We start from the raw sequence: 21,232 nt of genomic DNA on the forward strand, positions 1-21,232 counted from the left end.
TGTGCACAAGCGTGTGTGTATGTGTGTGTGTTACTGGGGATTAAACTCAGGGCATTTGCACTGAGCAACATCCTTACTTTTGTATTTTTTGAGACTGTCTCACTAAGTTGGTTCAGGCTGAATTCAAATTTACGATCTCTCTTGGGGCTGGGGATTTAGCTCAGCGGCATAAGCACCTGCCTTGCAGGGAGGCAGTTGTGAGTTCGATCCCCGGTACCAATAAAAAGTTAAAAAAAAAAATTTACGATCTCTCTGTCTCAGCCTCTGAGAGCGCTGGGAATATAGGTTTCCCCACTTTGCCCCACTTACGTTATATCTTTGAGCATGAGTTACATGAATTTCAAATAAGTACACATGCTTTGGTAACCCATAGACTCAGCAAACATTCTGTCTAATTTGAGCATCTTTGTATATTCAGCGAATCACTTTCAAGGCCACTTAATCTTCTTTAGAACACCATAGGATAAACTAGTTTTGGATGTGAGTTTTAAGAACTTAATCAAACCACTGAAATCTATTCATGAGATAGAGACATAGAGATGAAGTTTTAATTATCAGATAGCTTTTGTAAATTATTTTTTAAATTAAGGAAATTCTTAAATTTTACTTTACAGCAACAATTACGTATCAATGTGGTTCCTTGGGATAATTTTCCGGAGAGTAGAAAATGCAGAAAGTGTTAATATAGACTTGACATATGATATACAATCATTTACTGATACAGGTAAGACCTTGTCATCATAGTGCTGTGATTCTCACCTTTAATTGTACTCAGCATTATCTGCCTAGGATCTGCTAGCTATATTTTTTTGAAGTTTCACAGTTGATTAAATGAAATGGTACATCCATATTTGTGGAAATCTGCTGATATTTAAAAAAAAGAAAGACATAAAACACTTTTGGAAGGGTTGCAGAATAATGCACAAAGTGTGCTACCATTTGCATAAATAAGAAAAATGTACATGTTTGCTTATAGATGCATAAAATATTCCTGAAAGGATACTTAGTCTTTAAAAAAAAAAAAAAACTGGCAAGGTTGTTGCTTCTACTTGAGAGACAGCCTATCAGGGAAACAAGTGTGAAGAGATTATTGTTAAATCCTTTGAGTTATAAACTACGTGAATATGTTACCTCTTTTAAAACAAAAAGGAAAGATAACTAAAACTCCATAGACGATTCTTCTTGTGCACAGCCTTTATTTGTAATCACAAGAAGACTTAATTTTTAATGTTTTTTATAGGAAATAAATAGCAGTAGGTAAGACTTGCTGAATATATTTCAGAATTCAGAATATCTTTCTTATCTAGCCACCAGCCACACCTCTCTGGAATATTTTAATATATGTTATAAATTTGACTTATCTTAATCTTAAATAGTATACATTCATGCTATGATTATCCTTTGACTCATCTGAGTTTTCTAAGTGCTTCTGAACTAGCCCACATATTTATCATGATAACACAGATTCCTTAGAATCACTCAGTCACATTCCTGGGGAGCTGGGCCTGGTGGTGCATGTCTGTAATCCCAGCACTCGGGAAACTGAGGTGGGAGGCTCACCATAAGTACATAGTGAGACCCTGGCTCAAAAAACAAAAAGCCAAACATTTCTGGGGACTGGAACCAGAGAAACTGCAACTCGAAAAGGGACATAAAATAATTACTTTATAAGCAATCTGGAATGAGAACATAGGTATAAATTTTTCCATTCTAATTTGATCTCAAATTCTTCAAAAAGGGACTGTTGGGATGCTCTGTTCAGTATAGATACCAAAGTACTCTTCCCGATGTGGAAACTTCAGACCCTAAGAAACTTAAAAATTTATTATAGTTCACAATAGTTACTGTGTAAAACGAGTCTTCTGTCTCTATCTTCAGTAGGTTTTTAATCTAATTAGCTATTCACAAATACATTAAGGATCATGTGATAATATAACTGGTTTGCTTACAAAGCACTAAAATGGAGTTCTAGGCTTGTATGTGTTCAGAGCTATTGAGCCTCATTTCCTGCCTGTACAGTAAGGATGTACTTACAGATGGTTTGTGAAGTCTGATGTTCTATAATTAATGTGAGCTACAGGAGGAAAGGAAGCTTCATGGACAAGGGAAAGATTGAGGTGCAGATTGGATGCTTAGTATAAAAATTGACTCAGGCCCCAGCAGGCAATTGTGAGGAGAGGTTGTCTTTTGGAAAAATAGCAAAAAACAAGATTTGGAAATGTGTTTTTGCCTGCATATTTATCTTGTTAATGAGATTTGATTATGATAGAGTCCTAGAAGATAGCTATGCAGAACTAGTCAATTCTTGAATAGGACTGTGACTGACAGAAGTGCTTTAGAAACATTGGTTGTGTTAGAAGTGTGTGTGTGTGCGTGTGTACACGTTACTGGGGACTGAACCCAGGGCGTGTGCACTGAGTAACATCTCCATCCTGCTTGAGGAAATACTGAAGGAATGTGTGCTTCAGAATAAGAAAACAGCTCTTAGTTCAGAAAGAAAATTCCTATTTAACATACTAATAATATTGTTACAGTGTACAGACAGGCAAACAATATAAACATGCTAAAGGAGGGAATGAAAATTGAAGCAACTCATGTAAAGAAAAAACAGCTTCATCACTACCTGCCAGCAGAGATCCTTCAAAAGAAGAAAAAGGTAACTTTGTAACCTTTACTTTTCTGAGTTCCACTCAGACAAACAGTGGGACCAAAGTTGGACTTTTTTATATCTCTCACAACTATCGAAAGAAAAGATACAGACAAGTCAATAATAATTTGCTTACATGCACTTCAAAGTTTAAGTACTCTGTATTCTCAATTGTTTTTTGAAATTCTAACCACTTTTTCTATTTTAGCAAAATCTTTCTGATGTCAGTCGAAGTTCAGGCGGTCTTCAGTCTAAAAGATCATCTCTGGATAGCAGTTGTCTGGACAGCTCCAGAGACACAGATAATGGAACTCCTTTTAATTCCCCAGTGTCTACCAACAAACCTTCTAAACCTGAAAGTCCTGCTGCAGGAGAAACAGACAGGTTTGCATAGTAAAATTATCTCTTCAATCTTTAGTTTATTTGAAGATAGTGAACTTCTCTATATCTTTGCTAAATGCCTTTTTAATCATTAAAAAATTTCTTTTTTGTAGCTGCTAGTCAGTTTCTTGTTTAGAGAGACTTGATAGAGCTGTGGGAGATGGTATGGGCTTAAGAGCATGTAAGAGGGGCTGGGGATTTAGCTCAGCAGCACAAGCGCCTGCCTTGCAAGTGTGGAGTCATGAGTTCAATCCCCAGTACCGATTAAAAAAAGAGAGAGCATGTAAGAATCATTATATAAAAGTTAAATCATTTAATGATGATAATTTAATACTTTTACTAGAAATAGTGCTGAGCCTGCTGCTGTAATTACAGAGAAGCCACTGAATGTCCCACCAGCTCAAGGATTATCTATTCCAGTAATTGGTGCAAGTATGTATCTAAACTTTATGAATGATTCTACTGAATAAATATTTAATTATCAAAGTCATTTTTCAAATAAACAATAAACATATTAAAATTTATTTTTGTTTTTCAGAGGTTGACTCTACTGTAAAAGCTGTATCTCCCCCAGCTGTGTGCACCATTCCTACTGTAGTAGGGCGAAATGTCATTCCTAGAATGACAAACCCTCACAACCCTGCCCAGGGACAGCCACATCTAAATGGAATATCAAATATGACCAAGAATGTTACACCCAAAAGATCCCATTCCCCATCCATAGATGGCACACCTAAGAGGCTGAAAGACATAGAAAAGGTAAAATTACGGCTTTCAAGGTGGTTCAGTGGTTGTGTTTAAGATTAGCTTAATACTAAAGGACCCACAATTCTCCAAAGCTATGTTAGTCTCTTCTTAGGAATTAACTGTTTGAAAAGAATACTTCAGACCCTAGGAAGCAATATCAAGTGCTCATCCTAAATTCAAATTATTGATATATTAGAAAAATTTGAATGGTTGGTCTGAATTTCTCTTATACAGATTACTATTGGTAACTAAATTATGTTGTTTCTTCTGTGTTATGTTGATTCTCTTTGCTTCCAGTAGGTGGTGGTAAAGCTATGTAGATTTGTTAGAATCTGGCTTGATTTAATCAAAAAAATCACTTAAACTGTACAAATTCATGTTGGCAGTTGAATTCAGTGTAGTTTAACATCTCCTCTCACTCATGTTTGTGGTAGTCTTTGATGATTTCCTGTTTATATAAGTTTGTATGGTCTTTATAGATATATAACAACTTTCTTTTAATGTTTATATTTTAGTTTATCCGACTTGAGTCAGCATTTAAGGACTCCCGCACTGCTGAAGACCGAAAAAGAAAATCAGTGGTAAATATATTAATAATGTGCTTTAGAATACTTTTTTCCCTTCAGTTTTTATTTTTTTAGCACATTTGTATTATATAGTGGTTGCATTCCTTGGGTGGAGTTGGTCCCCATAACACATCTGTATTCTTTTTTCATCCTCTTCCCCTCTTCCTCCATCTCATGACCCTCTACCTGTTTGAAAAAGGTCTATCTCCGTACTTTCTGTCTTTATTTTGCTTTTTAATTGTACAGGATTTTTAAAGAGCAATGTGTTAGGAAAAGTTCTATATTGCAAAGTAGGTCAGATTAGATCTGTAAGGTTACATTTTATTTCAAGTAGAAATAAGTGTTATATATCCAAAAGAAAGTTTTGCTTATGTATGATTACTGTGTTTTTAGGATGCCGTTGGAGGAGAATCTATGCCTATTCCAACTATTGACACATCACGCAAAAAGGTAATAATAGTCTTATCCTTAGGCAAAACACTTGGGTAGAAAATCATAGGTGATTTGCAAGTGTAAACGGGTTTATTAAAAGCGCAGCACTAGAAAAGGGTAAGAGTTTGACCCTGTTCTCAAGGAGCAGCAGTATAATTGATGTTAAGGATGGAGATAGCAAGCCAAATAGATAGTTTTGAATATGCATACGTCAGAAGCCTAAAAAAGAGCAGGTAATTTAAGAAGACTTCATGGTTTACTTAGATTGTGTTCACCCTTAGTGTCTTTGTCTTTAAAGAAACAGAGCTGGGAGTGTAGCTTAACGGTAGAACACTTGCCTCGCATATGTGAGGCCCTGGGTTTAATCTCCAGTTTAAAGGGGAAAAAAAGCATCCCTATAAATCTTAAAGATTTATTCTTTTAAGAATCACTAATAATATATACTGTTATTAAGTATGGTGAGCTAATAGCTTAAAAAACAACCTATATAAATCAGAGAAAGCCCTTCTCAAGAGTTTACAGTGAACAAAATGGCTTATTGTCACCCCACCCATTAAAAAAATGCTTTTTGTTGCAATCAGTTGTCATCTTCCCAGGTTTCCTGGAATTTATTGACCATTTGAAAGCAAAATGCCCTCATAGGCTATTAGTTGTAGAATTTGTAAGCACATGTATATGTGTATGTGTGAGATTATAGTGTGAGAGTGAAAACAAAAGCAGTTTGAGATTCTTTTTTTTTTTTTTTTATCGGTACCGGGCATCGAACTCACAACCCCCTGCTTGCAAGGCAGGCGCTTATGCCGCTGAGCTAAATCCCCAGCCACAAGAGCAGTATGAGATGGGTATTAGATAATACAAGAGTGAAATGACATGTCAGGATTTTTAAATGTTTTATATACAAAGGCTAAGTGAGTAACCCAGACAAATGTGGCAAACTTTTAATGTCTGAGGTTTTGTTTTGATACGGGAGTCCTCACTGCTGTATTTCTCTGTTCTCTACTTTCATGTATGTTTGTAAGGGGTTTTTTGGTAGCTTTTGCAGGGTTTTGTTTGTTTTGTTTATGAATGGGGGAATAGAAACAGGTTTGTTTAAAAGCATTAACTGATACAGTCATCTATTGAAAGAAACTTTATCAAACTACTTCTACCACACAAAAGTCTGTATTATAGAAATCTTTCTTTGCTTCTCAGTTTCTTAGATTTTCCTTTTCTTATGTAATAATCTTTAGTGTCCTCAGAATCCACACACAGATGTCCCTGAGTTTCTCCATCACCAAGGTTACCTAGCTAGACTACGAAGTCCAGTTTTCCTGGAAACTTACATATCTCACGGTTGTGTTAAAAGTTTTCTCCATAAATGTATTAATGAAACTGAGGTATGTAGCTCTCAGAGAGCAAGTTTTCCTTCTTATCACTCATTTTTCACCTCGTACCCCAGAGTTTCCTGTTTAGTCACCAGCCACTTCCTATTTCATTGCCTGACTTCAGGGAGGACTGACTTCTCGCAGTGTAGCAGTGGCAGGAGATCTTGCTAAGTCTTTTTCCTGTACATACTCACTGTCCTGCACATTAACCTTCTCCCCGCCTGTCTGTGTCTTAATTCTGACCCCTGCACCCCCCAAAGTTTCTAAAGCAAGAAATTACCAGTGAACAAACAGCACACTGGAAGGAATTATTCAGCACACACACACACACACACACACACACGAGTGTTTAGGAGCTGCAGGGATTTGGAAGAAAGCACAAGAGTTTTTGACTTGATCTTTGTACCTTTGTAATGTATACCTATGCTTTTCCTTTTTTGTTTGTTTTTTCTAATAGAGACTGCCCAGTAAAGAACTACCAGATTCATCTTCTCCAGTTCCAGCAAACAACATTCGTGTCATCAAAAATTCCATTCGCCTGACCCTTAATCGGTAAAGCAGTGCCTCCTCACTTAAGTGAACATGCAATCATATAGTGGCATAGATGCACTATGTATTTTCAAAATACAAGTGGCTGTCATACATAAAATACATGAAAGTTACAATCATCAGCCTAACAGCCTTGAAGTGGTTTTCAAACTCTCACACTTTGACCTGCAGATGCTGTAGCATTCGCTCACTGATTGCTACATACACTCCTGAGGATCACCTGCTATCAAATTGTCATCCACAGTATTATGGCTTTGCATTTGGAGGTTTTACTGCCTTAACTTTGTTTTATTTCTCTCTTATGGGAACCGGTTCTTAGCCACTTGGACACTGACAGAACAAATCTTGAACTTTTTTTGTCTTTGTGTATTAGTCTTATGTTGTAATTAATCATTGTATAGAGTTGAAAAAGTTGAAAACAAAAAAAAAATTGTTGTGTAATTTTTCCAGTGTTAATGTACTTACTTTAGCATCGAAGTCACTTTGTAAAACCTGAGATAAATGAATGTGAGATATCTTTTCTGCTTTTTTTCATTTGTGTAGATGTACTGTCGGTTTTGTTGATTTAAATTATTTTTTTCCAGATTGGCACATGGAATATTTAAACTTTTTTTTTGTGCCTCTCTGTCCAAATGTTACATAACTACCAGGAGGATTAGTCCAGTGATTACATAACAGTTGGACACCGTAAATTCTCTATATTTTGCCTCCTATGGAGGCCTTTGAAATGCATCTTTATTAAAAAATCAAAACATAACCAGGATACTGAAGTCAGTATATGAATGGTGAAATTATTACATATCCTACTGTCTCATGCCATTCTTGTTGGTTGACTGGTATTTTTACTGAGGAATAACTCATTTCACCATCAATGATAAGATACCTTTAAGTATGGGCAAACTTGTATTTTTGAGGTGTACAATTAACTTGGCATGATAATCCCTGACCATAACTGTACAACTTCAGTTTCTTTATGGACTAGGCATGCAGAAATAGCAGTGGATTTTCTTAAAACTTAAAGACATTTTTGAATGACACTGTTACCAATCATTAATTGGCTCAGGACCTTTGTAATTTTTATTTAACGTATGAGTTATCTTTTTTTACACTGCTTTTTTCAGTGCATTTCTTAATATTTTTTAAGTTTCATGAACGCATGCTGAGTTTATTAAGATCCATAACCATGTAATTCTTGTAATATGTTGATTCAGTGTTTTGTAAATGAAGTCCTATGTATTTTCAGAGTATTTTTGTATGTACTGTAAGATATCATCTTTTCAAAGAGAAACCTTTAAAACCTTTATTGTCTCTTTAATTTTTTAAATGTGGATTATGCTTGAACTATTTAAAATGAAAAATGTGTATGTTGATTGCACAGTCAGAAATGCCAGTATATACTAACTTCTTCAGCTTTCACTCAGCACTTAATTGGTCTGATAGGATAACACAAACTGGTACATTGAATATTGAGAACAAGTAAAGTTGGTTGTGTTTGTATAGGACTCGTAAGATGCCACCTCGTCAGTGGAGAAATAACAGTCCATTGTCACGTGCAAACCCTTTGCCACTGAGTTTAAATTCTTGAATTAAGATTATCGGAGAGCAGTATCCTCCCTTTCCTGTTCCTGTCTCTTGGCCCATAGGTCTCCAAAGTGCAGGTTCTAGTGTTTAACATGTACGAGGAAAGCAAGAAAGAAAAGAAAAAAACACCTTAGGAAAACAAGGGGAAAATGTCCTGTTACTCGGTTTTTGGTTTTGTTCTTTTTCAAATACTGGAGGTTGGACCCAGGGCCTTTCACTGAGCTACATCCAAGCTGTTCTTGGTTTTTTATTTGAAAGTAAGGTTTTACTAGGTTGTCCAGTTAAGCTCACACTTGCACCCTCTCACATCAGCCTCCCAGAGTGCTGGGACCCCAGGGGTGCACCACACTGCGCTCCATTACTCACTTTTCTCACAGCAGCAAAGGACAAAAATGCAACCCATGACCAGGTTAGAGCTTCCATGCTGACCCTTCTCTTGTGTCCAGCTATGTCCACAAATACACTGGACAAAAGTGAATGACTGTGAACGGACTGAATAAGTATCACTTGACTTCAAACGGAAAATTCTTAGGTAGGGAGTTTGATTAAATCTTATGTATTTGTTGCATATGTGTTTCTGTATTTCAAATTCCCTGCATTTAAATCAGCCTTGCGTTAGGAAGTCTCTAAGAATTCCCTGTATAATATATCCATGTTAACACTATTATATAATGTTTATATAATTCTTGGGCATGACCGGTGGAGTTTAACAAGAAAGAACAAGTGTGTTCCATAATGTAGTCATTTCTCTGGATTAAAGCTCCAAGCATCATGATGTTAGGGTTTGGTCAATGTTTCAACCTTAGATGCTCAGAGATACTATTCTACAATGAGCACCAGCTCCTTAGTTAACTGAGGAGTTGGCTGAATGCTTTTGATGAGATGGATTTGTTCAGACATGAGGTGCTTCCTAATCCTGATGGTAAGAAAGGACTTTCAGTACCATAAGGAGCAAGGCCTTCACTGTACCGATTCCACCTAAATAGAAGAAGGTATGGTCTGGGTTTGTGTGTTATATTCAGAGGCAGTAACTACATGTGTCTGTTTTCAGGTGTGAAACTGCCTAGAAATACATTTTATCAAATCAGTAACCTGTTCTTCAATATATAGATACATGTTCTTTTCATATTATATTAGATTTTAATTTGATTTGTTAGGGACCTGCTCTGGAAAATTGTGTATTTCAAAGGAGATAGTTTAATCCTCAGGAACTTAACCAGTTTGAGATAGAAAGTACCTAGTTTACCTTCCTTTACAAGGAAGTACCTTGTAAAATTGGTGAAGGAGAATGACTTTGTCTTAAGGCAGCCATTAAGCAGTGTTATTAAAGTGCTTGTTTTGCCAGGCATGGTGCTCACACTCGGGAGGCTGAGGCAGGAGGATTGTTGTGAGTTCGAGGCCAGCCTGGGCTACAAAGTGAGCTCAAGGCCAACCTGAACTGCATAAGCAAGACCCCGTCTCAAAAAGACAAAATAATAATAATAATAAAGTGCTTGTTTTATACTATAGTAACAGTGAAAATGAACTAAACTTTTTTCCCACTGTGTCCTAATGGTTTTGAAATAAGAATTGCTAACTTGGAGATTGTGAACCGTTAGGGAATCTTTTGTAATAGTATGTAAGTTTCTGTTTATAAGCATTTTTCGGCAGGGGGGGAATAATATTGATGTGCATTTTTCAACAGTTTCTCAAAGTAGTTCATAATCCCAAAAATGGAAAGGGGTTGAAACCATTGGGGTTGAACAAGAGTTTTTAGAATATCCTCCATTTGATTTTGCTATATTTCAGAAAATACACTGTAGCTATTAATAAGTGGACTGGCAGAGAGAGGACTGGAACACTTGAGTTTTTGAGGTTCTTTATATTCTTTAGTTGAAACATTAACATTTAGAAAAAATGTTTACTAGCAGATTTACACATGTTTTGTGTTAGCTTTGATTTGTTAAAAAGGTCAAGGTTTAGTTCATCAAATTTCAAGCATAGGTTGACCCAAGTACAATATTTAGACTGACCATTCAAAGAAACAAAACAGAAATCGTTAAATAGCCTAATCCTTTCAATTCAATGGCAGAGTTCTCACTTGCATTTCCTGTTTGCCTCTTAACACCACAACAGATTGAATTACAGAGCTTTTGCTTAAAAATGCTTTCTGTATAAATTTATTTAAACAACTAATAAGTTTTCCAACCTTAAAATTTAAATTGATTATAATAATGACAAGGCAGATGGAAGAAAATGTTTCAATGACTATTTCCTTGAGGTTTTCTTTAAAAACTGTTGTCATTCCTTCTCAAATTCTGCTTTGCCTGAAATAATTTTAATGTAATTTTAAACTTGAAATTAATTGAGCATAAGATTCATCAGGTTTGCTACGATTTTGAAGGCTTTGCTGCGTTTCAGCAAAGACCCACATGCTAAGGCCGTCTTGGATGTAAACAGTGCTACATCACTGCGGTCAGTATTCTGTGACATGAACACAGCTGCTGTTCCCTTCTAGCTAGCTGTTGTATAGTCCATAAAATTTCCCCTTTTATTTGGATTGTCTTACTTCTTAGTTGCACACACGAGCCTCATTTGTGTGAAAAAAGTAACCAAATAAACTTGATTTGATAAGTAGGTGATGATGAGTGATACTATTTGCGAGAACTCAAAAGTACTAGAGCACTTTTTTATTTTTTTTTAATGGCAGGGTCTTCCCTTGTAATTCAGGCTAGTCTTTTTTGTTTAAAGAGAACAAAACAAAACAGTAAAAGGGTACAAGTAATACAGGATTTCAAAAAAAAAATAAACAGAGACCACTAGTTAATAAATTACATATTGTCATCTTAGAAATAGTTGATCAAGGTCAGGCTAGTCTTAAACTCGTGGCAATCTCTTGCCTCAGCTTCCAGAGTGCTGAGATTACAGCTATGCATCATTACACTCAGTTTCAATTTTTTTGTTTTAGTCTTGACAACCATTTTGGTCATTTACCACCTAGATTCTTTTTGGTCGATAATATCAGCTACCCATTTACAATGAAAGCAAAACTCAGACTCAATTCGGTTCACACAAAATCACTTACTAAAATTTATCAGCAAGCAGTAACACAACTGCATATAATCTAAATTTTTAAAAGTCCCAACTTTGCTTTTTTAGTTATCTGATCACATTTTCATGAACGGGTCACTTGAGCCATTCGTTAAGTCCTGGCAAAATTCTCTCACCCTATGGTCCAGCATCAGGCAACTGGAATCCTCTGTACAAACAGCTAACACAAGTGTTTACCATTGAGCCTTCAGTACTATCCATGCAAGCACAGGTTACAGGTCTTGGTACATTCTTATACTTCTTAGGCTAAACAGTGGCTATTCTTTTTTAGTCAGTTCACATACTTGTGCTCAATTCACAAATAATAGTCTTTTCCATGTCAGCATTATTAGGAAGACACGATTTCACCAATGGGAACATGTTTGGTGTTAAACTAATCAGTAAAGTCCACTGGATAACAAAGACTCCTATAGTCACTGGTGAAGTATGGGCATCCTGACTGGATTGCGAACCATCTCTGGAGTGTGAATCTCTAACTGGGACAACTCACTATTTCTAAGAATACAACTTATAATAACAGTTACTACACTGGGCTGAAATGTTTTCAGGCAAATTAACATTGTAATAGGTTCTCTAAATCCAAACATTACAGCATGTAAGGCAGACCCGGATGTACTGCTCTTACAGTCCATATTATAAAAACTATAAACTTCTGATCCAGCTGCACTATTTACCAAATAGACGTTTGTTTTGAGACATGGTCTCACTGTAGTTCATGCTGGCCTTAAGCTTACAGTGTAGCCCAGGGTGGCCTCGAACTCAAGATCCTCCTGCCTCAGCCTCCCAAGTGCTGAAATTACAGGCATGCACCACCATGCCCAGCCTGAATAGCCTTTTAAGAAGCAACTGCTAAGCCATTCCTTATCAGTCTTTGATTACTTAATTTTTTTTTTGTCTTTTTCCTTTTTATTGGTACCAGGGATCAAACTCACGACTGCCTGCTTGCAAGGCAGGCACTCATGCCGCTGAGCTAAATCCCCAGCCCCTGATTACTTAAATTTTTAACAAGCTACATAACTCTTCCCATATTGCTTGTGCCTTTTAACATTTAAAAAATTCTAATTTGTGTAATGTCCCATTTACCTGTTTGTTTCCCTTAACAAGATAGTAGATTTGAAAGTAGTGACATTTGTCCAAAAATCTTTGAGTAGTGAGTGCCCAGAAAATGTTGAGGAAAACACTAAGTTTTTATCTGGTTCCTTGGGGTTTATTATTTTGTTTTAAATTGGAAAAATGGAAAGATACTAGATCATATGGGTCCAATAGTAAAGATATTATACTCCCATGGAGTTCTAGACCAGAATGTAAGTGTTTAACATTCACTAAATATTTACAATGTGCCCTTTGAAACAGTAGTGCTTAACCCAGCCATGATGATCCAGTGAGGTAGTGTTCTTATTTTACAAATGAGGAACCTGAGGCTTAGATAATATGAACAGCTCCAAATTGCATAATGATTAAGTGACAGACTCCAGAAGCATGATTCAAAGTCCAAGTATTCAACTAAATCTTGCAGTTAGGGAAGAAGAAATATGTATCCGCTGTCCTCCATCCTACATCATTCCAGTGGCCTGGAACTTTTGAGGGTCGGTTGACCAGTGGCGGCGGCAGCAGGGAGCACGGAGCCTCCAACAGAGCAGCCCACGGTGGTCTGGCTTCGCCTCCCCCATCTATGTAACTTTGACATTTAATACTCCCAACACTGCGCTTTATTTTCTCCCACCTGAAACACTTGCTCTTCGAGCTGCAGCATAGCTATGATATGAACCTGTTCCAGAAGCTCAGCAGGGCTCTCCAGATGGAAAGGACAGCTACTGTCCCAGGCTAACAGCTGTGTAACAGTCATCACTACCCAACCAGGATGCAGCAGAAAGACCACCCGATCCAGGAGGCGTATCCCCAAGAAAAAAAGACAATGAATGCTTACCTGACATGCTTGAGCAGAGTGAAAAGACGCTAGCATTTCTGTCCGGGCTGGAGAACAGGCAAGGAAAACTTTTTAAATAAACTTTAGTTTCAGAGAAATTCAAATGCTAAATAAAAAATAAATGTAACTACAGCACACTGCATGAGTCAGGTGTGAATACTCACATAGTCTTAACGTAAGTGGAAAATACTGAAGCAGCCAAAAGTTGTATACAGAGAAGGCTGCAGGAGCGAGGGAGGACAGGTGTAAGGGCATGAACTGCTTGTGTTCAGTAGTAAGAAAATCTAAAACTAGGGGCTGGGGATTTAGCTCAGCGGCATGAGCGTCTGCCTTGCAAGCAGGCAGTCGTGAGTTCGATCCCCAGTACCGATAAAAAGGAAAAAGACAAAAAAAAAAAAAAAAAAAAAAAAAAAGAAAGAAAATCTAAAGTTGAAAATCCAGACTACTATATGAGTTTATTTAGAAATATGTGACTAGGAGGAGAAAAGACTTACAAGGTTGAAAGTGATTGCCCCTTGGAAGCAGAAATCAAGAACAAGACGAAGTAGCCAGGCACAGTGGCCTGTATGCCACCACTTGGGAGGCTGAAGCAGGAGGACTGCCCCGAACTTAAGACCAGCCTGAGATACATAGTGAGTTCAAGATCAGCCTATATAGCAAGATCCTATTTCATAAAGACAAAAAAAAAGTGTGAGGAAAAAGGTAAGAGCTGACTTTTTCTTTTAAAAAATGAGAAGTGGGTGCTTTCTGTCAATGAGGTAGTGAAAGACGAAATAACATAAGCAGTGTTGGGGGTGGGAGTACGTACGGGGCTGCAATCCCACAGAACCGCATGATGGGAAGGTGTTGTCAAGGGAGGAGACCGGGACGGTGCAGCAGTGCACAGCAAAGGCCACAGCCTGTCTGAGAGTCACCTTCCGCCTGCATCATGAAGAGGATGACAAGGAGGGCAGTGGGGCCACTGGTCCCAGGAAGCCTCTCAAGTGCAAAGTGAAGCCCACAGAGAGAGCAAAGCGAGAAACAACAAGAAGGTGGCCCGTGGCACCTTCTCCCCGAGAAGCAGTTCAAAGCTGCAGACCCAGAGGGACAGCTGGCAGCCCCGGAGGCCTCTGCAGAGGCACAGCAGTGGAGGGCAGCTGCCTGTGTGAGGGCACAGGTGGCACTGCTGGCAGTGGTGCGGAGGACTTAGACCTCCCGGAGGAGACAGAGATTAGCCGGGAGCCGTACGCTGAGTGTGGTCTCGGGGCAGGCCTGCTGAGATTATCCACGACCCTGCCAGGAAACTGCTGCTGGCTTGCTGGGAGAGAGCTGCACACACCAAGCCTCTGTCTCCACACACTGTCTGCCAGTGAAACCAGACAGAACCCAGGAAGGGGACGTTTTTCTTTCTTTGCTTTACTTTTTTTTCCTCTTTCTCTTTGATTGTTGGATCCTGTTTTCATATGACTGTAAACGTGCTTCCTGGCCTCTTTGTGGGTGTGCTTCTGTTCTCTTGCTTTTATCTTTTCCCTCTTTTTCTTCAGTCTTCTGCAAGTTTCCCAAAGCTGGTGTGCTCCGACTCTGTCCTTTGACCTTGCTTCTAATCTTTTTCCTCTTCTACTTCTCTGTTTCCCCTTAAGCCATTTTAAATCCTAACTCTTGAAGGCAAAATTGACCTGTATACCACATATAATTTTCTGGTTTGTTTTAGATGTTGGTTTATAACCACAAATCTAGTTCATACAGTCAAAAGTGGCAAATTGAGAGTCAGCTCATTTTGTCATTTGCTAGGACGTGTTTGATGCGATTGGTACTGCTCTAGCCAAAACCGACAAAACTGTTCTAAACAGCTATTATTCCTGGTATTCCATGACTGAAACTGACTAAGGGTCACAGAAAATACTGCGGCACAGTGCCAGGAAGCTCAAAGTAAGGACCAGAGCGCCTCCGAAGCAAACCACAGCCATTCTCGGTGACAAAGGCCCTGGCTCCTCCAGTGATAATAGCTGAGTTCATATCAGAGGAGCCAGCATGACAAGCTCCTCTAGGAGAACCAACACCTCCAAACAACAACACTGGAGAGCCCACAGTGCTCCGCTGTTCTGCTCCTGGTGTCCTTTCCTACTGGTAACTTCCCTCACGTGGGACATTTACACGCAGACCCGCTGATTTAATTCAGATGGTGTGGATTTGACCACCAGCTTTTAATCCATGAAAAACCCCAACAAAAGGAATCCACCAAGGAAGGCAAACAATTAGAGGTAAGGGGGGAAAGGTGTGTGGAGGGGAGCCAACACCAGGAAAATAACATGACAGGATCAGTCAACACACTTCAGTTATAACCATCAATGTGAATGGTCTCAGTTCACCAATCAAAACACACAGACTGGCACAATGGATCAAGAAGCAAGATGCAAAAATATGCTCCATAAAAGAAACACATTTAATTAAAAACGAAACTCATATTTGTTGGATCATTGAACAAAACTGTTTCCAGTCTCACTGTTTGAAAGTCCACTTTATATGCTTTAATTTTGTAACTTGAACAACTAATTCTAAGATAACAATATGTAATCTATTAACTAGTGATTTCCTATTGTTTATTTTTTCTGAAATTCTGTATAACACGTACCCTATTTCTGTTTTTCTTTTCTTTTTCTCCTTAATAAAAAAAAAAAAAAAGAAACTCATAGACTGAAAATCAAGGGATGGAAAACAATATTCCATGCAACAGGAACCCAGAAAAAAAAAACAGGGGTAGTGATTCTATTTACAGACAAAGTGAATTTTATTTTTTTTTAATTTTTTTTTTATTTTTTTGTATTTTTACTGGTACCAGGGATTGAACTCATGACCACACACTTGCAAGGCAGGTGATTATGCCGCTGAGCTAAATCCCCAACCCTGACAAAGTGAATTTTAAGCCAAGACTGATTTAAGAAAGATAAAGAAGGTCACTACATCCTTGTAAAGGGAACAACCCAAGAGGAAGAGATGAAAATCATAAATATATATGCAACAGGCCAGGGATTTAGCTCAGTGGCATAAGCGCCTGTCTGGCAAGCACAAGGTCATGAGCTCAATACCCAGTAATGAAGAAGAAGAAAAAGAAGAAGAAGAAGAAGAAAGAGGGGAAGGGGAAGAAAAGAAAATATACAACAAATACCAGCACACCCAACTATATCCAGCAATTACTAATGTACATGTAACATAAATATGCCCTAATACAATTAAACTGTGAGATCTCAATACTCCACTGTCACAAAAAGAAAGGTCATCTAGACAAAAAGTTAATAATGAAATATTAGAACTGAATGAAACTTTGGAACAAACGGACTTAGATGTCAATAAAGTGTTCCACTCCATGACACTAGAATACATATTCTACTCAGCTGCACAAGGTACTTTCTCTAAAAGAGACCACATACTGGACCATAGAACACGCTTAAGTAAATGCAAAGGGACTGAAATTATCCCATGCATAGTATTAGACCACAGTGCATTGAACATGGAAATGCATGGCGAAAGGGACCACAAGAACTTCATAAACACATGGAAATTAAATAGCATCCTCCTGAACAACCAACGGGTCACAGATGAAATCAAAAGAAATTAGACAATTTTTACAGTTGAACGATAACAGCAATACAACTTACCAGAACTTATGGGACACAATGAAAGCAATCTTTAAGAGGAAAATTTATAGCAGTAAATGCCCATCTCAGGAAAACAGAGCAAGTTTAATGGCAAACCTCAAAAGTCTAGAAAAAGAAGAGCAGGCTAGGTCAAAAGCTCTTGTATGTGAGGAAATTATAAAGAGCAGAGCAGAAATTATCACACTGCAGGTTTAAAAAATACAAAGAATCAATGAATCTACGAGTTAGTTTCTTGAGGATTACATAAAATTGACAACCCTTAGCCAGCCTTATAAAAAAGCCTCAGATCCATGCAATTAGGAAGAAAAGGGTGAAATCACCACTGACCCTGCAGAAATTCAGATCCTCTAACTTACTTTGAAAACTTAAATTCTAATAAGATGGAAAATACAGAAGAAATAAACAGATTCCTAGATACATATGAATTAGCAAAGCTGAATCAGGGAAATAAAAATCCTAAATAACCTAAAATCAATAAATGAAATCAAATGTAATTAAAAACCCATCAACGAAGAAAAGCCGAGGCCCTGGTGGAGTCACTGAATTCTACAAGAAATTTGGAGAAGATCCAACATGACTACTTCTCAAACTCTTTAATGACATGGAAAGGGAAGCAATATTCTCAAATTCATCCCTGAAAGCAAGCATTGCTCTGATACCAAACCCAGAGAAGGACCAAACAAGATAAAGAATTACAGGTCAAAGTCCCTAATGAAGATAGATGCAAAAAACCCCAATAAGATACTGGCAAACAGAATGAAGCAAAACATAAAGAAAATTATACACTATGATCAAGTGGGGTTCACTCCAGGGATGCAGGGATCATTCAACATACGTAAATCAATAAACGTAACACACCATATTAACAGGGCCAAAGTCAAAAATCATGATCATCTCAATATATGAGAACAGCTTTTGACAAAGTCCAGCACCAATTCATGATAAAACAAAACTTACAGAAAACTGGAATAGATGGTATTTATCTGGTAAAAGGTGAGAAACCAAGAGCCAGCATCATACTAAATGGAAAAAACTGAAAGCTTTCTCTCTAAAATTGGGAACAAGACAAGCATGTCTGCGGTCTCCTCTCTTATTCAACACAGTCCTGGAAAACTTGAACAGCACAATTAAGAGAGAGAAATAAAAGGAATAAAGATAAGAAAGGAAGAAGTTGAACTATCATTATTTGCAGATGACATGATACTCTACATAGAGGACCCCCAAAACCTTACTAAACTACCGGTAGATTTTTTTTTTTTTGTCTTTTTCCTTTTTATCAGTACCAGAGATCAAACTCACAACTGCCTGCTTGCAAGGCAGGTGCTTATGCCACTGAGCTAAATCCCCAGCCACTACTGGTAGATTTAATAAGCAAATTCAGTAGTGTAGCTGGTTACAAAGTCAATACTCAAAAATCAATAGCCTTCCTATACATGAATAATAAAGTCACTGAGAAAGAAATCAGGGAAACATGGTACCAATAAAAATGAAAAAGAAAAAAAAAAAGAAATCAGGGAAACATTACCTTTCATAATAGTATCCAAAAAAAAAAAAAAAAAAAGGACTAGGGATCAATCTAATGAAGGATGTAAAAGACCTCCACACTGAAAACTACATTACTATGAAAAAGCAGATTGAAGAGGATATTAGAAAATGGAGAGATAGCCCATGTTCTTGGGTGTGAAGAACCAATATAGTGAAAATGGCCATAATTCCAAAACTGTTATACAGATTCAATGCAATCCCAATCAAAATTCCAATAGTATAGTTCACAGAACTAGACAAACAATCATAAAATTCATCTGGAACCAGAAGAGACCTAGAATAACAAAGGCAATCCTGGGCAACAAAGACAAGACAGGGGGCATCACAATCCCTGACTTGAAAGTATGCTATAAAGCTACTGTGACACAAGCAGTGTGGTACTAGCAAAACAACAATAACAGCAACCAGACCCAAAGATCAAATGATCAGATTAGAAGACACAGAAACAACCCAGACACACTAAGTCACCGTGTCTTTGACAAAAGTGCTGAACACATTCACTGGAAGAAAGCCAGCCTCTATAAAAAACGGTGCTGGAAAAACTGGCTCTACACATGCCAAAGATTAAAACTGGACCCCTATCTTTCACCATGCACTAAACTAAAATCAGAATGTATCAAAGATCTTAATATTAAAACAGAAGCATGAAATCTGCTGGGAGATAAAGAAGGTAAAACTCTTGAGGACATAAATGTAGGTGAAGACTTTATGAACAAACCCCAATTGTACAGGAAATGTCTCAAAGAATCAACAACTGGGATCTCATCTTATCAAAAAGCTTTTGCACAGCAAGAGAAACCACCAACAGAGTAAAGACACAATCCATAAGACAGGAGAAAATGTTTGCCAGCTGCTCCTCAGACAAAGTTTGCCAAAATTCCTCAGATATCAAGAACAAAGAATTAAAAAAAAAAAAAAACAGTCCTCCCAAATTTAACCCAAAAATGGGCATTTGAGATGACTACACACTTCTCAGATGAAGAAATACAAACAGCAAATAAGTATGTAAAAAAAGTTCAACATCACTGATCATTCAAGAGATGCAAATAAAAACAACCCTCCACCTCAGTCCAGAAAGAATGGCTACTATCAAGAAATCAAGCAATAACAAATCTGGCAGGGCTGTGGGGAAAGAGGAACTCTTCTCCACTGCTTGTGGGAGTGTAGACTGGTGCACTCACTGTGGAAATCAGCATGGGGATTCCTCAAAAAACTAGGACTAGAGGTTCCGTTCAACCTAGCTATTCCCCTTTTAGTATCTTCTCAAAAGAACTAAAAACATCATCACAGTGATATATGTGCACCCATGTTTATAGCAGCACAATTTGTAACAGCCAGATCTTGGAAACAACTTAAGTGTCCATCAACTGAGGAATGGACAAAAAAGTTGTGGTATTTTTATATGATGGAGTACTACTCAGCTATAAAGAAGGATAAACTGGAGACTTTTGTAAGTAAACAGATGCAATTTGACACCATACTCATAAGTGAAATAAATAAGACATACATGTGTAAACATCATGTTATCTCATAACGTAAGAAGTTGACAGAAACAATGTATGTATACGTATACAAAAAATAATTAAGATAGTTATACTACTAATTTCTCTGAGTTCTGAAAGGAAAGATTTGTGACATTTTTTGGACAATTGAATGCAGAAGTCTTGTGCTCTGGGTGAATGATTTTGGGATGACAATGCACCAATATATGTACCATCGTTGCTCCCTGAAGGAAGTGTTTAAAAATTCTTATTTTTTTCTTGTCTTTTCTTTTCTCCTTAAAATAAAATGGACTTGAAAAAATAGAATAATGCATTTCAAAAATAATAAAAAGTGAGAAGCCTTATTTTTTAATTTTATGTTTCAACTAGTCTATGCACTGTCTCCCCCATATCGGGTATAAGAAGGCTGTAGTCTGAGGCAGACAGACCTGTGTAGACACCTTTGCCTCATCTCTGAGCACTTGGGGGACCTTGAGAAATCATTTAGCCTTGTTGAGCTCTGGGTTGCTACTCTGTGAAGGAGACTCACAGGAGTGCAGTGTCAGAGAACTCTGCCGTCAGACCCCCCAAGCTCAGGCGTCAGCTCTATTTCTCACAGTCTGGGAGGAATTGTGACACCTATTTCATCTCTCTGGGCCTCAGTTTTCTAAAAAAAAAGATGAATATAATAAAATCCACCGCAAAGACTTGCTAAATGGATTCCAGGCAATCCAAATGTTCCTGTCCTATAGTAGAGTTCAATAAAGCGCTTGTAATAAATGACGTCATCTGTCCCATGAAACAGTGTAGCCATGCGCTGTGCACAGCACTTACCATGACCTGCATCTCCTCTCCCGAAAACACATGGAAAGACCCGGGGAGGAGGCGAGGTCTGTCTTCCCAGTCCGAGTACAGTAATGATCTCCATCTCCCTCCTCTGCAGTGGTGTGGACACGCGTGGCCTTTGCCCTGCCCCTGGGCCCTTTCCTGAAAACATACTTCTCAGAACAGCTGCTTTATTTGAGGAAATGTGTAGGATTCAATGAATTCTTACTTCACTGAACTGTTTTTCAGTCCACTTAGCGATTTCAGCAGGTTAGGCTGCTTATCAAACTGTCTGCCAGCGAGCAGTGCCCGGCCAAACAGGTACCCGCCACCACGACACTCTGCCATGTCAACAGGCAGCAGACCCCGGGAGGGCCCAGAGCCACCACGGCCAGATGCACCTGTCCCTCACCTCTCCCACTTGTGGCTCTGAGGCAAAACTGTCCCAAGTCACTTCCTACC

General features: G+C 38.0%; 1 protein-coding gene across 3 annotated transcripts in view; it reads left to right on the forward strand.

Moving 5' to 3' along the window:
- Papolg (poly(A) polymerase gamma) overlaps positions 1 to 7,987 on the forward strand; it is a 31,556-nt gene extending 23,569 nt beyond the window's left edge. For all 3 annotated transcript variants that reach the window (XM_063229457.1, XM_003467514.5, XM_063229458.1), the window contains 8 exons: positions 615 to 724; positions 2,535 to 2,656; positions 2,856 to 3,031; positions 3,372 to 3,460; positions 3,567 to 3,787; positions 4,291 to 4,356; positions 4,735 to 4,791; positions 6,595 to 7,987. In XM_063229457.1, coding sequence (XP_063085527.1) covers positions 615 to 724; positions 2,535 to 2,656; positions 2,856 to 3,031; positions 3,372 to 3,460; positions 3,567 to 3,787; positions 4,291 to 4,356; positions 4,735 to 4,791; positions 6,595 to 6,693 — 940 coding nt within the window. In that variant the 3' untranslated portion in view covers positions 6,694 to 7,987. The remainder of the gene's footprint in view (positions 1 to 614; positions 725 to 2,534; positions 2,657 to 2,855; positions 3,032 to 3,371; positions 3,461 to 3,566; positions 3,788 to 4,290; positions 4,357 to 4,734; positions 4,792 to 6,594) is intronic.
- The last annotated feature ends 13,245 nt before the right edge of the window (positions 7,988 to 21,232 follow it).

Source organism: Cavia porcellus, unplaced genomic scaffold, assembly GCF_034190915.1.
Source record: "Cavia porcellus strain 051 isolate PalLab524CR breed Dunkin Hartley unplaced genomic scaffold, mCavPor4.1 scaffold_18, whole genome shotgun sequence".
NCBI lineage: Eukaryota > Metazoa > Chordata > Mammalia > Rodentia > Caviidae > Cavia > Cavia porcellus.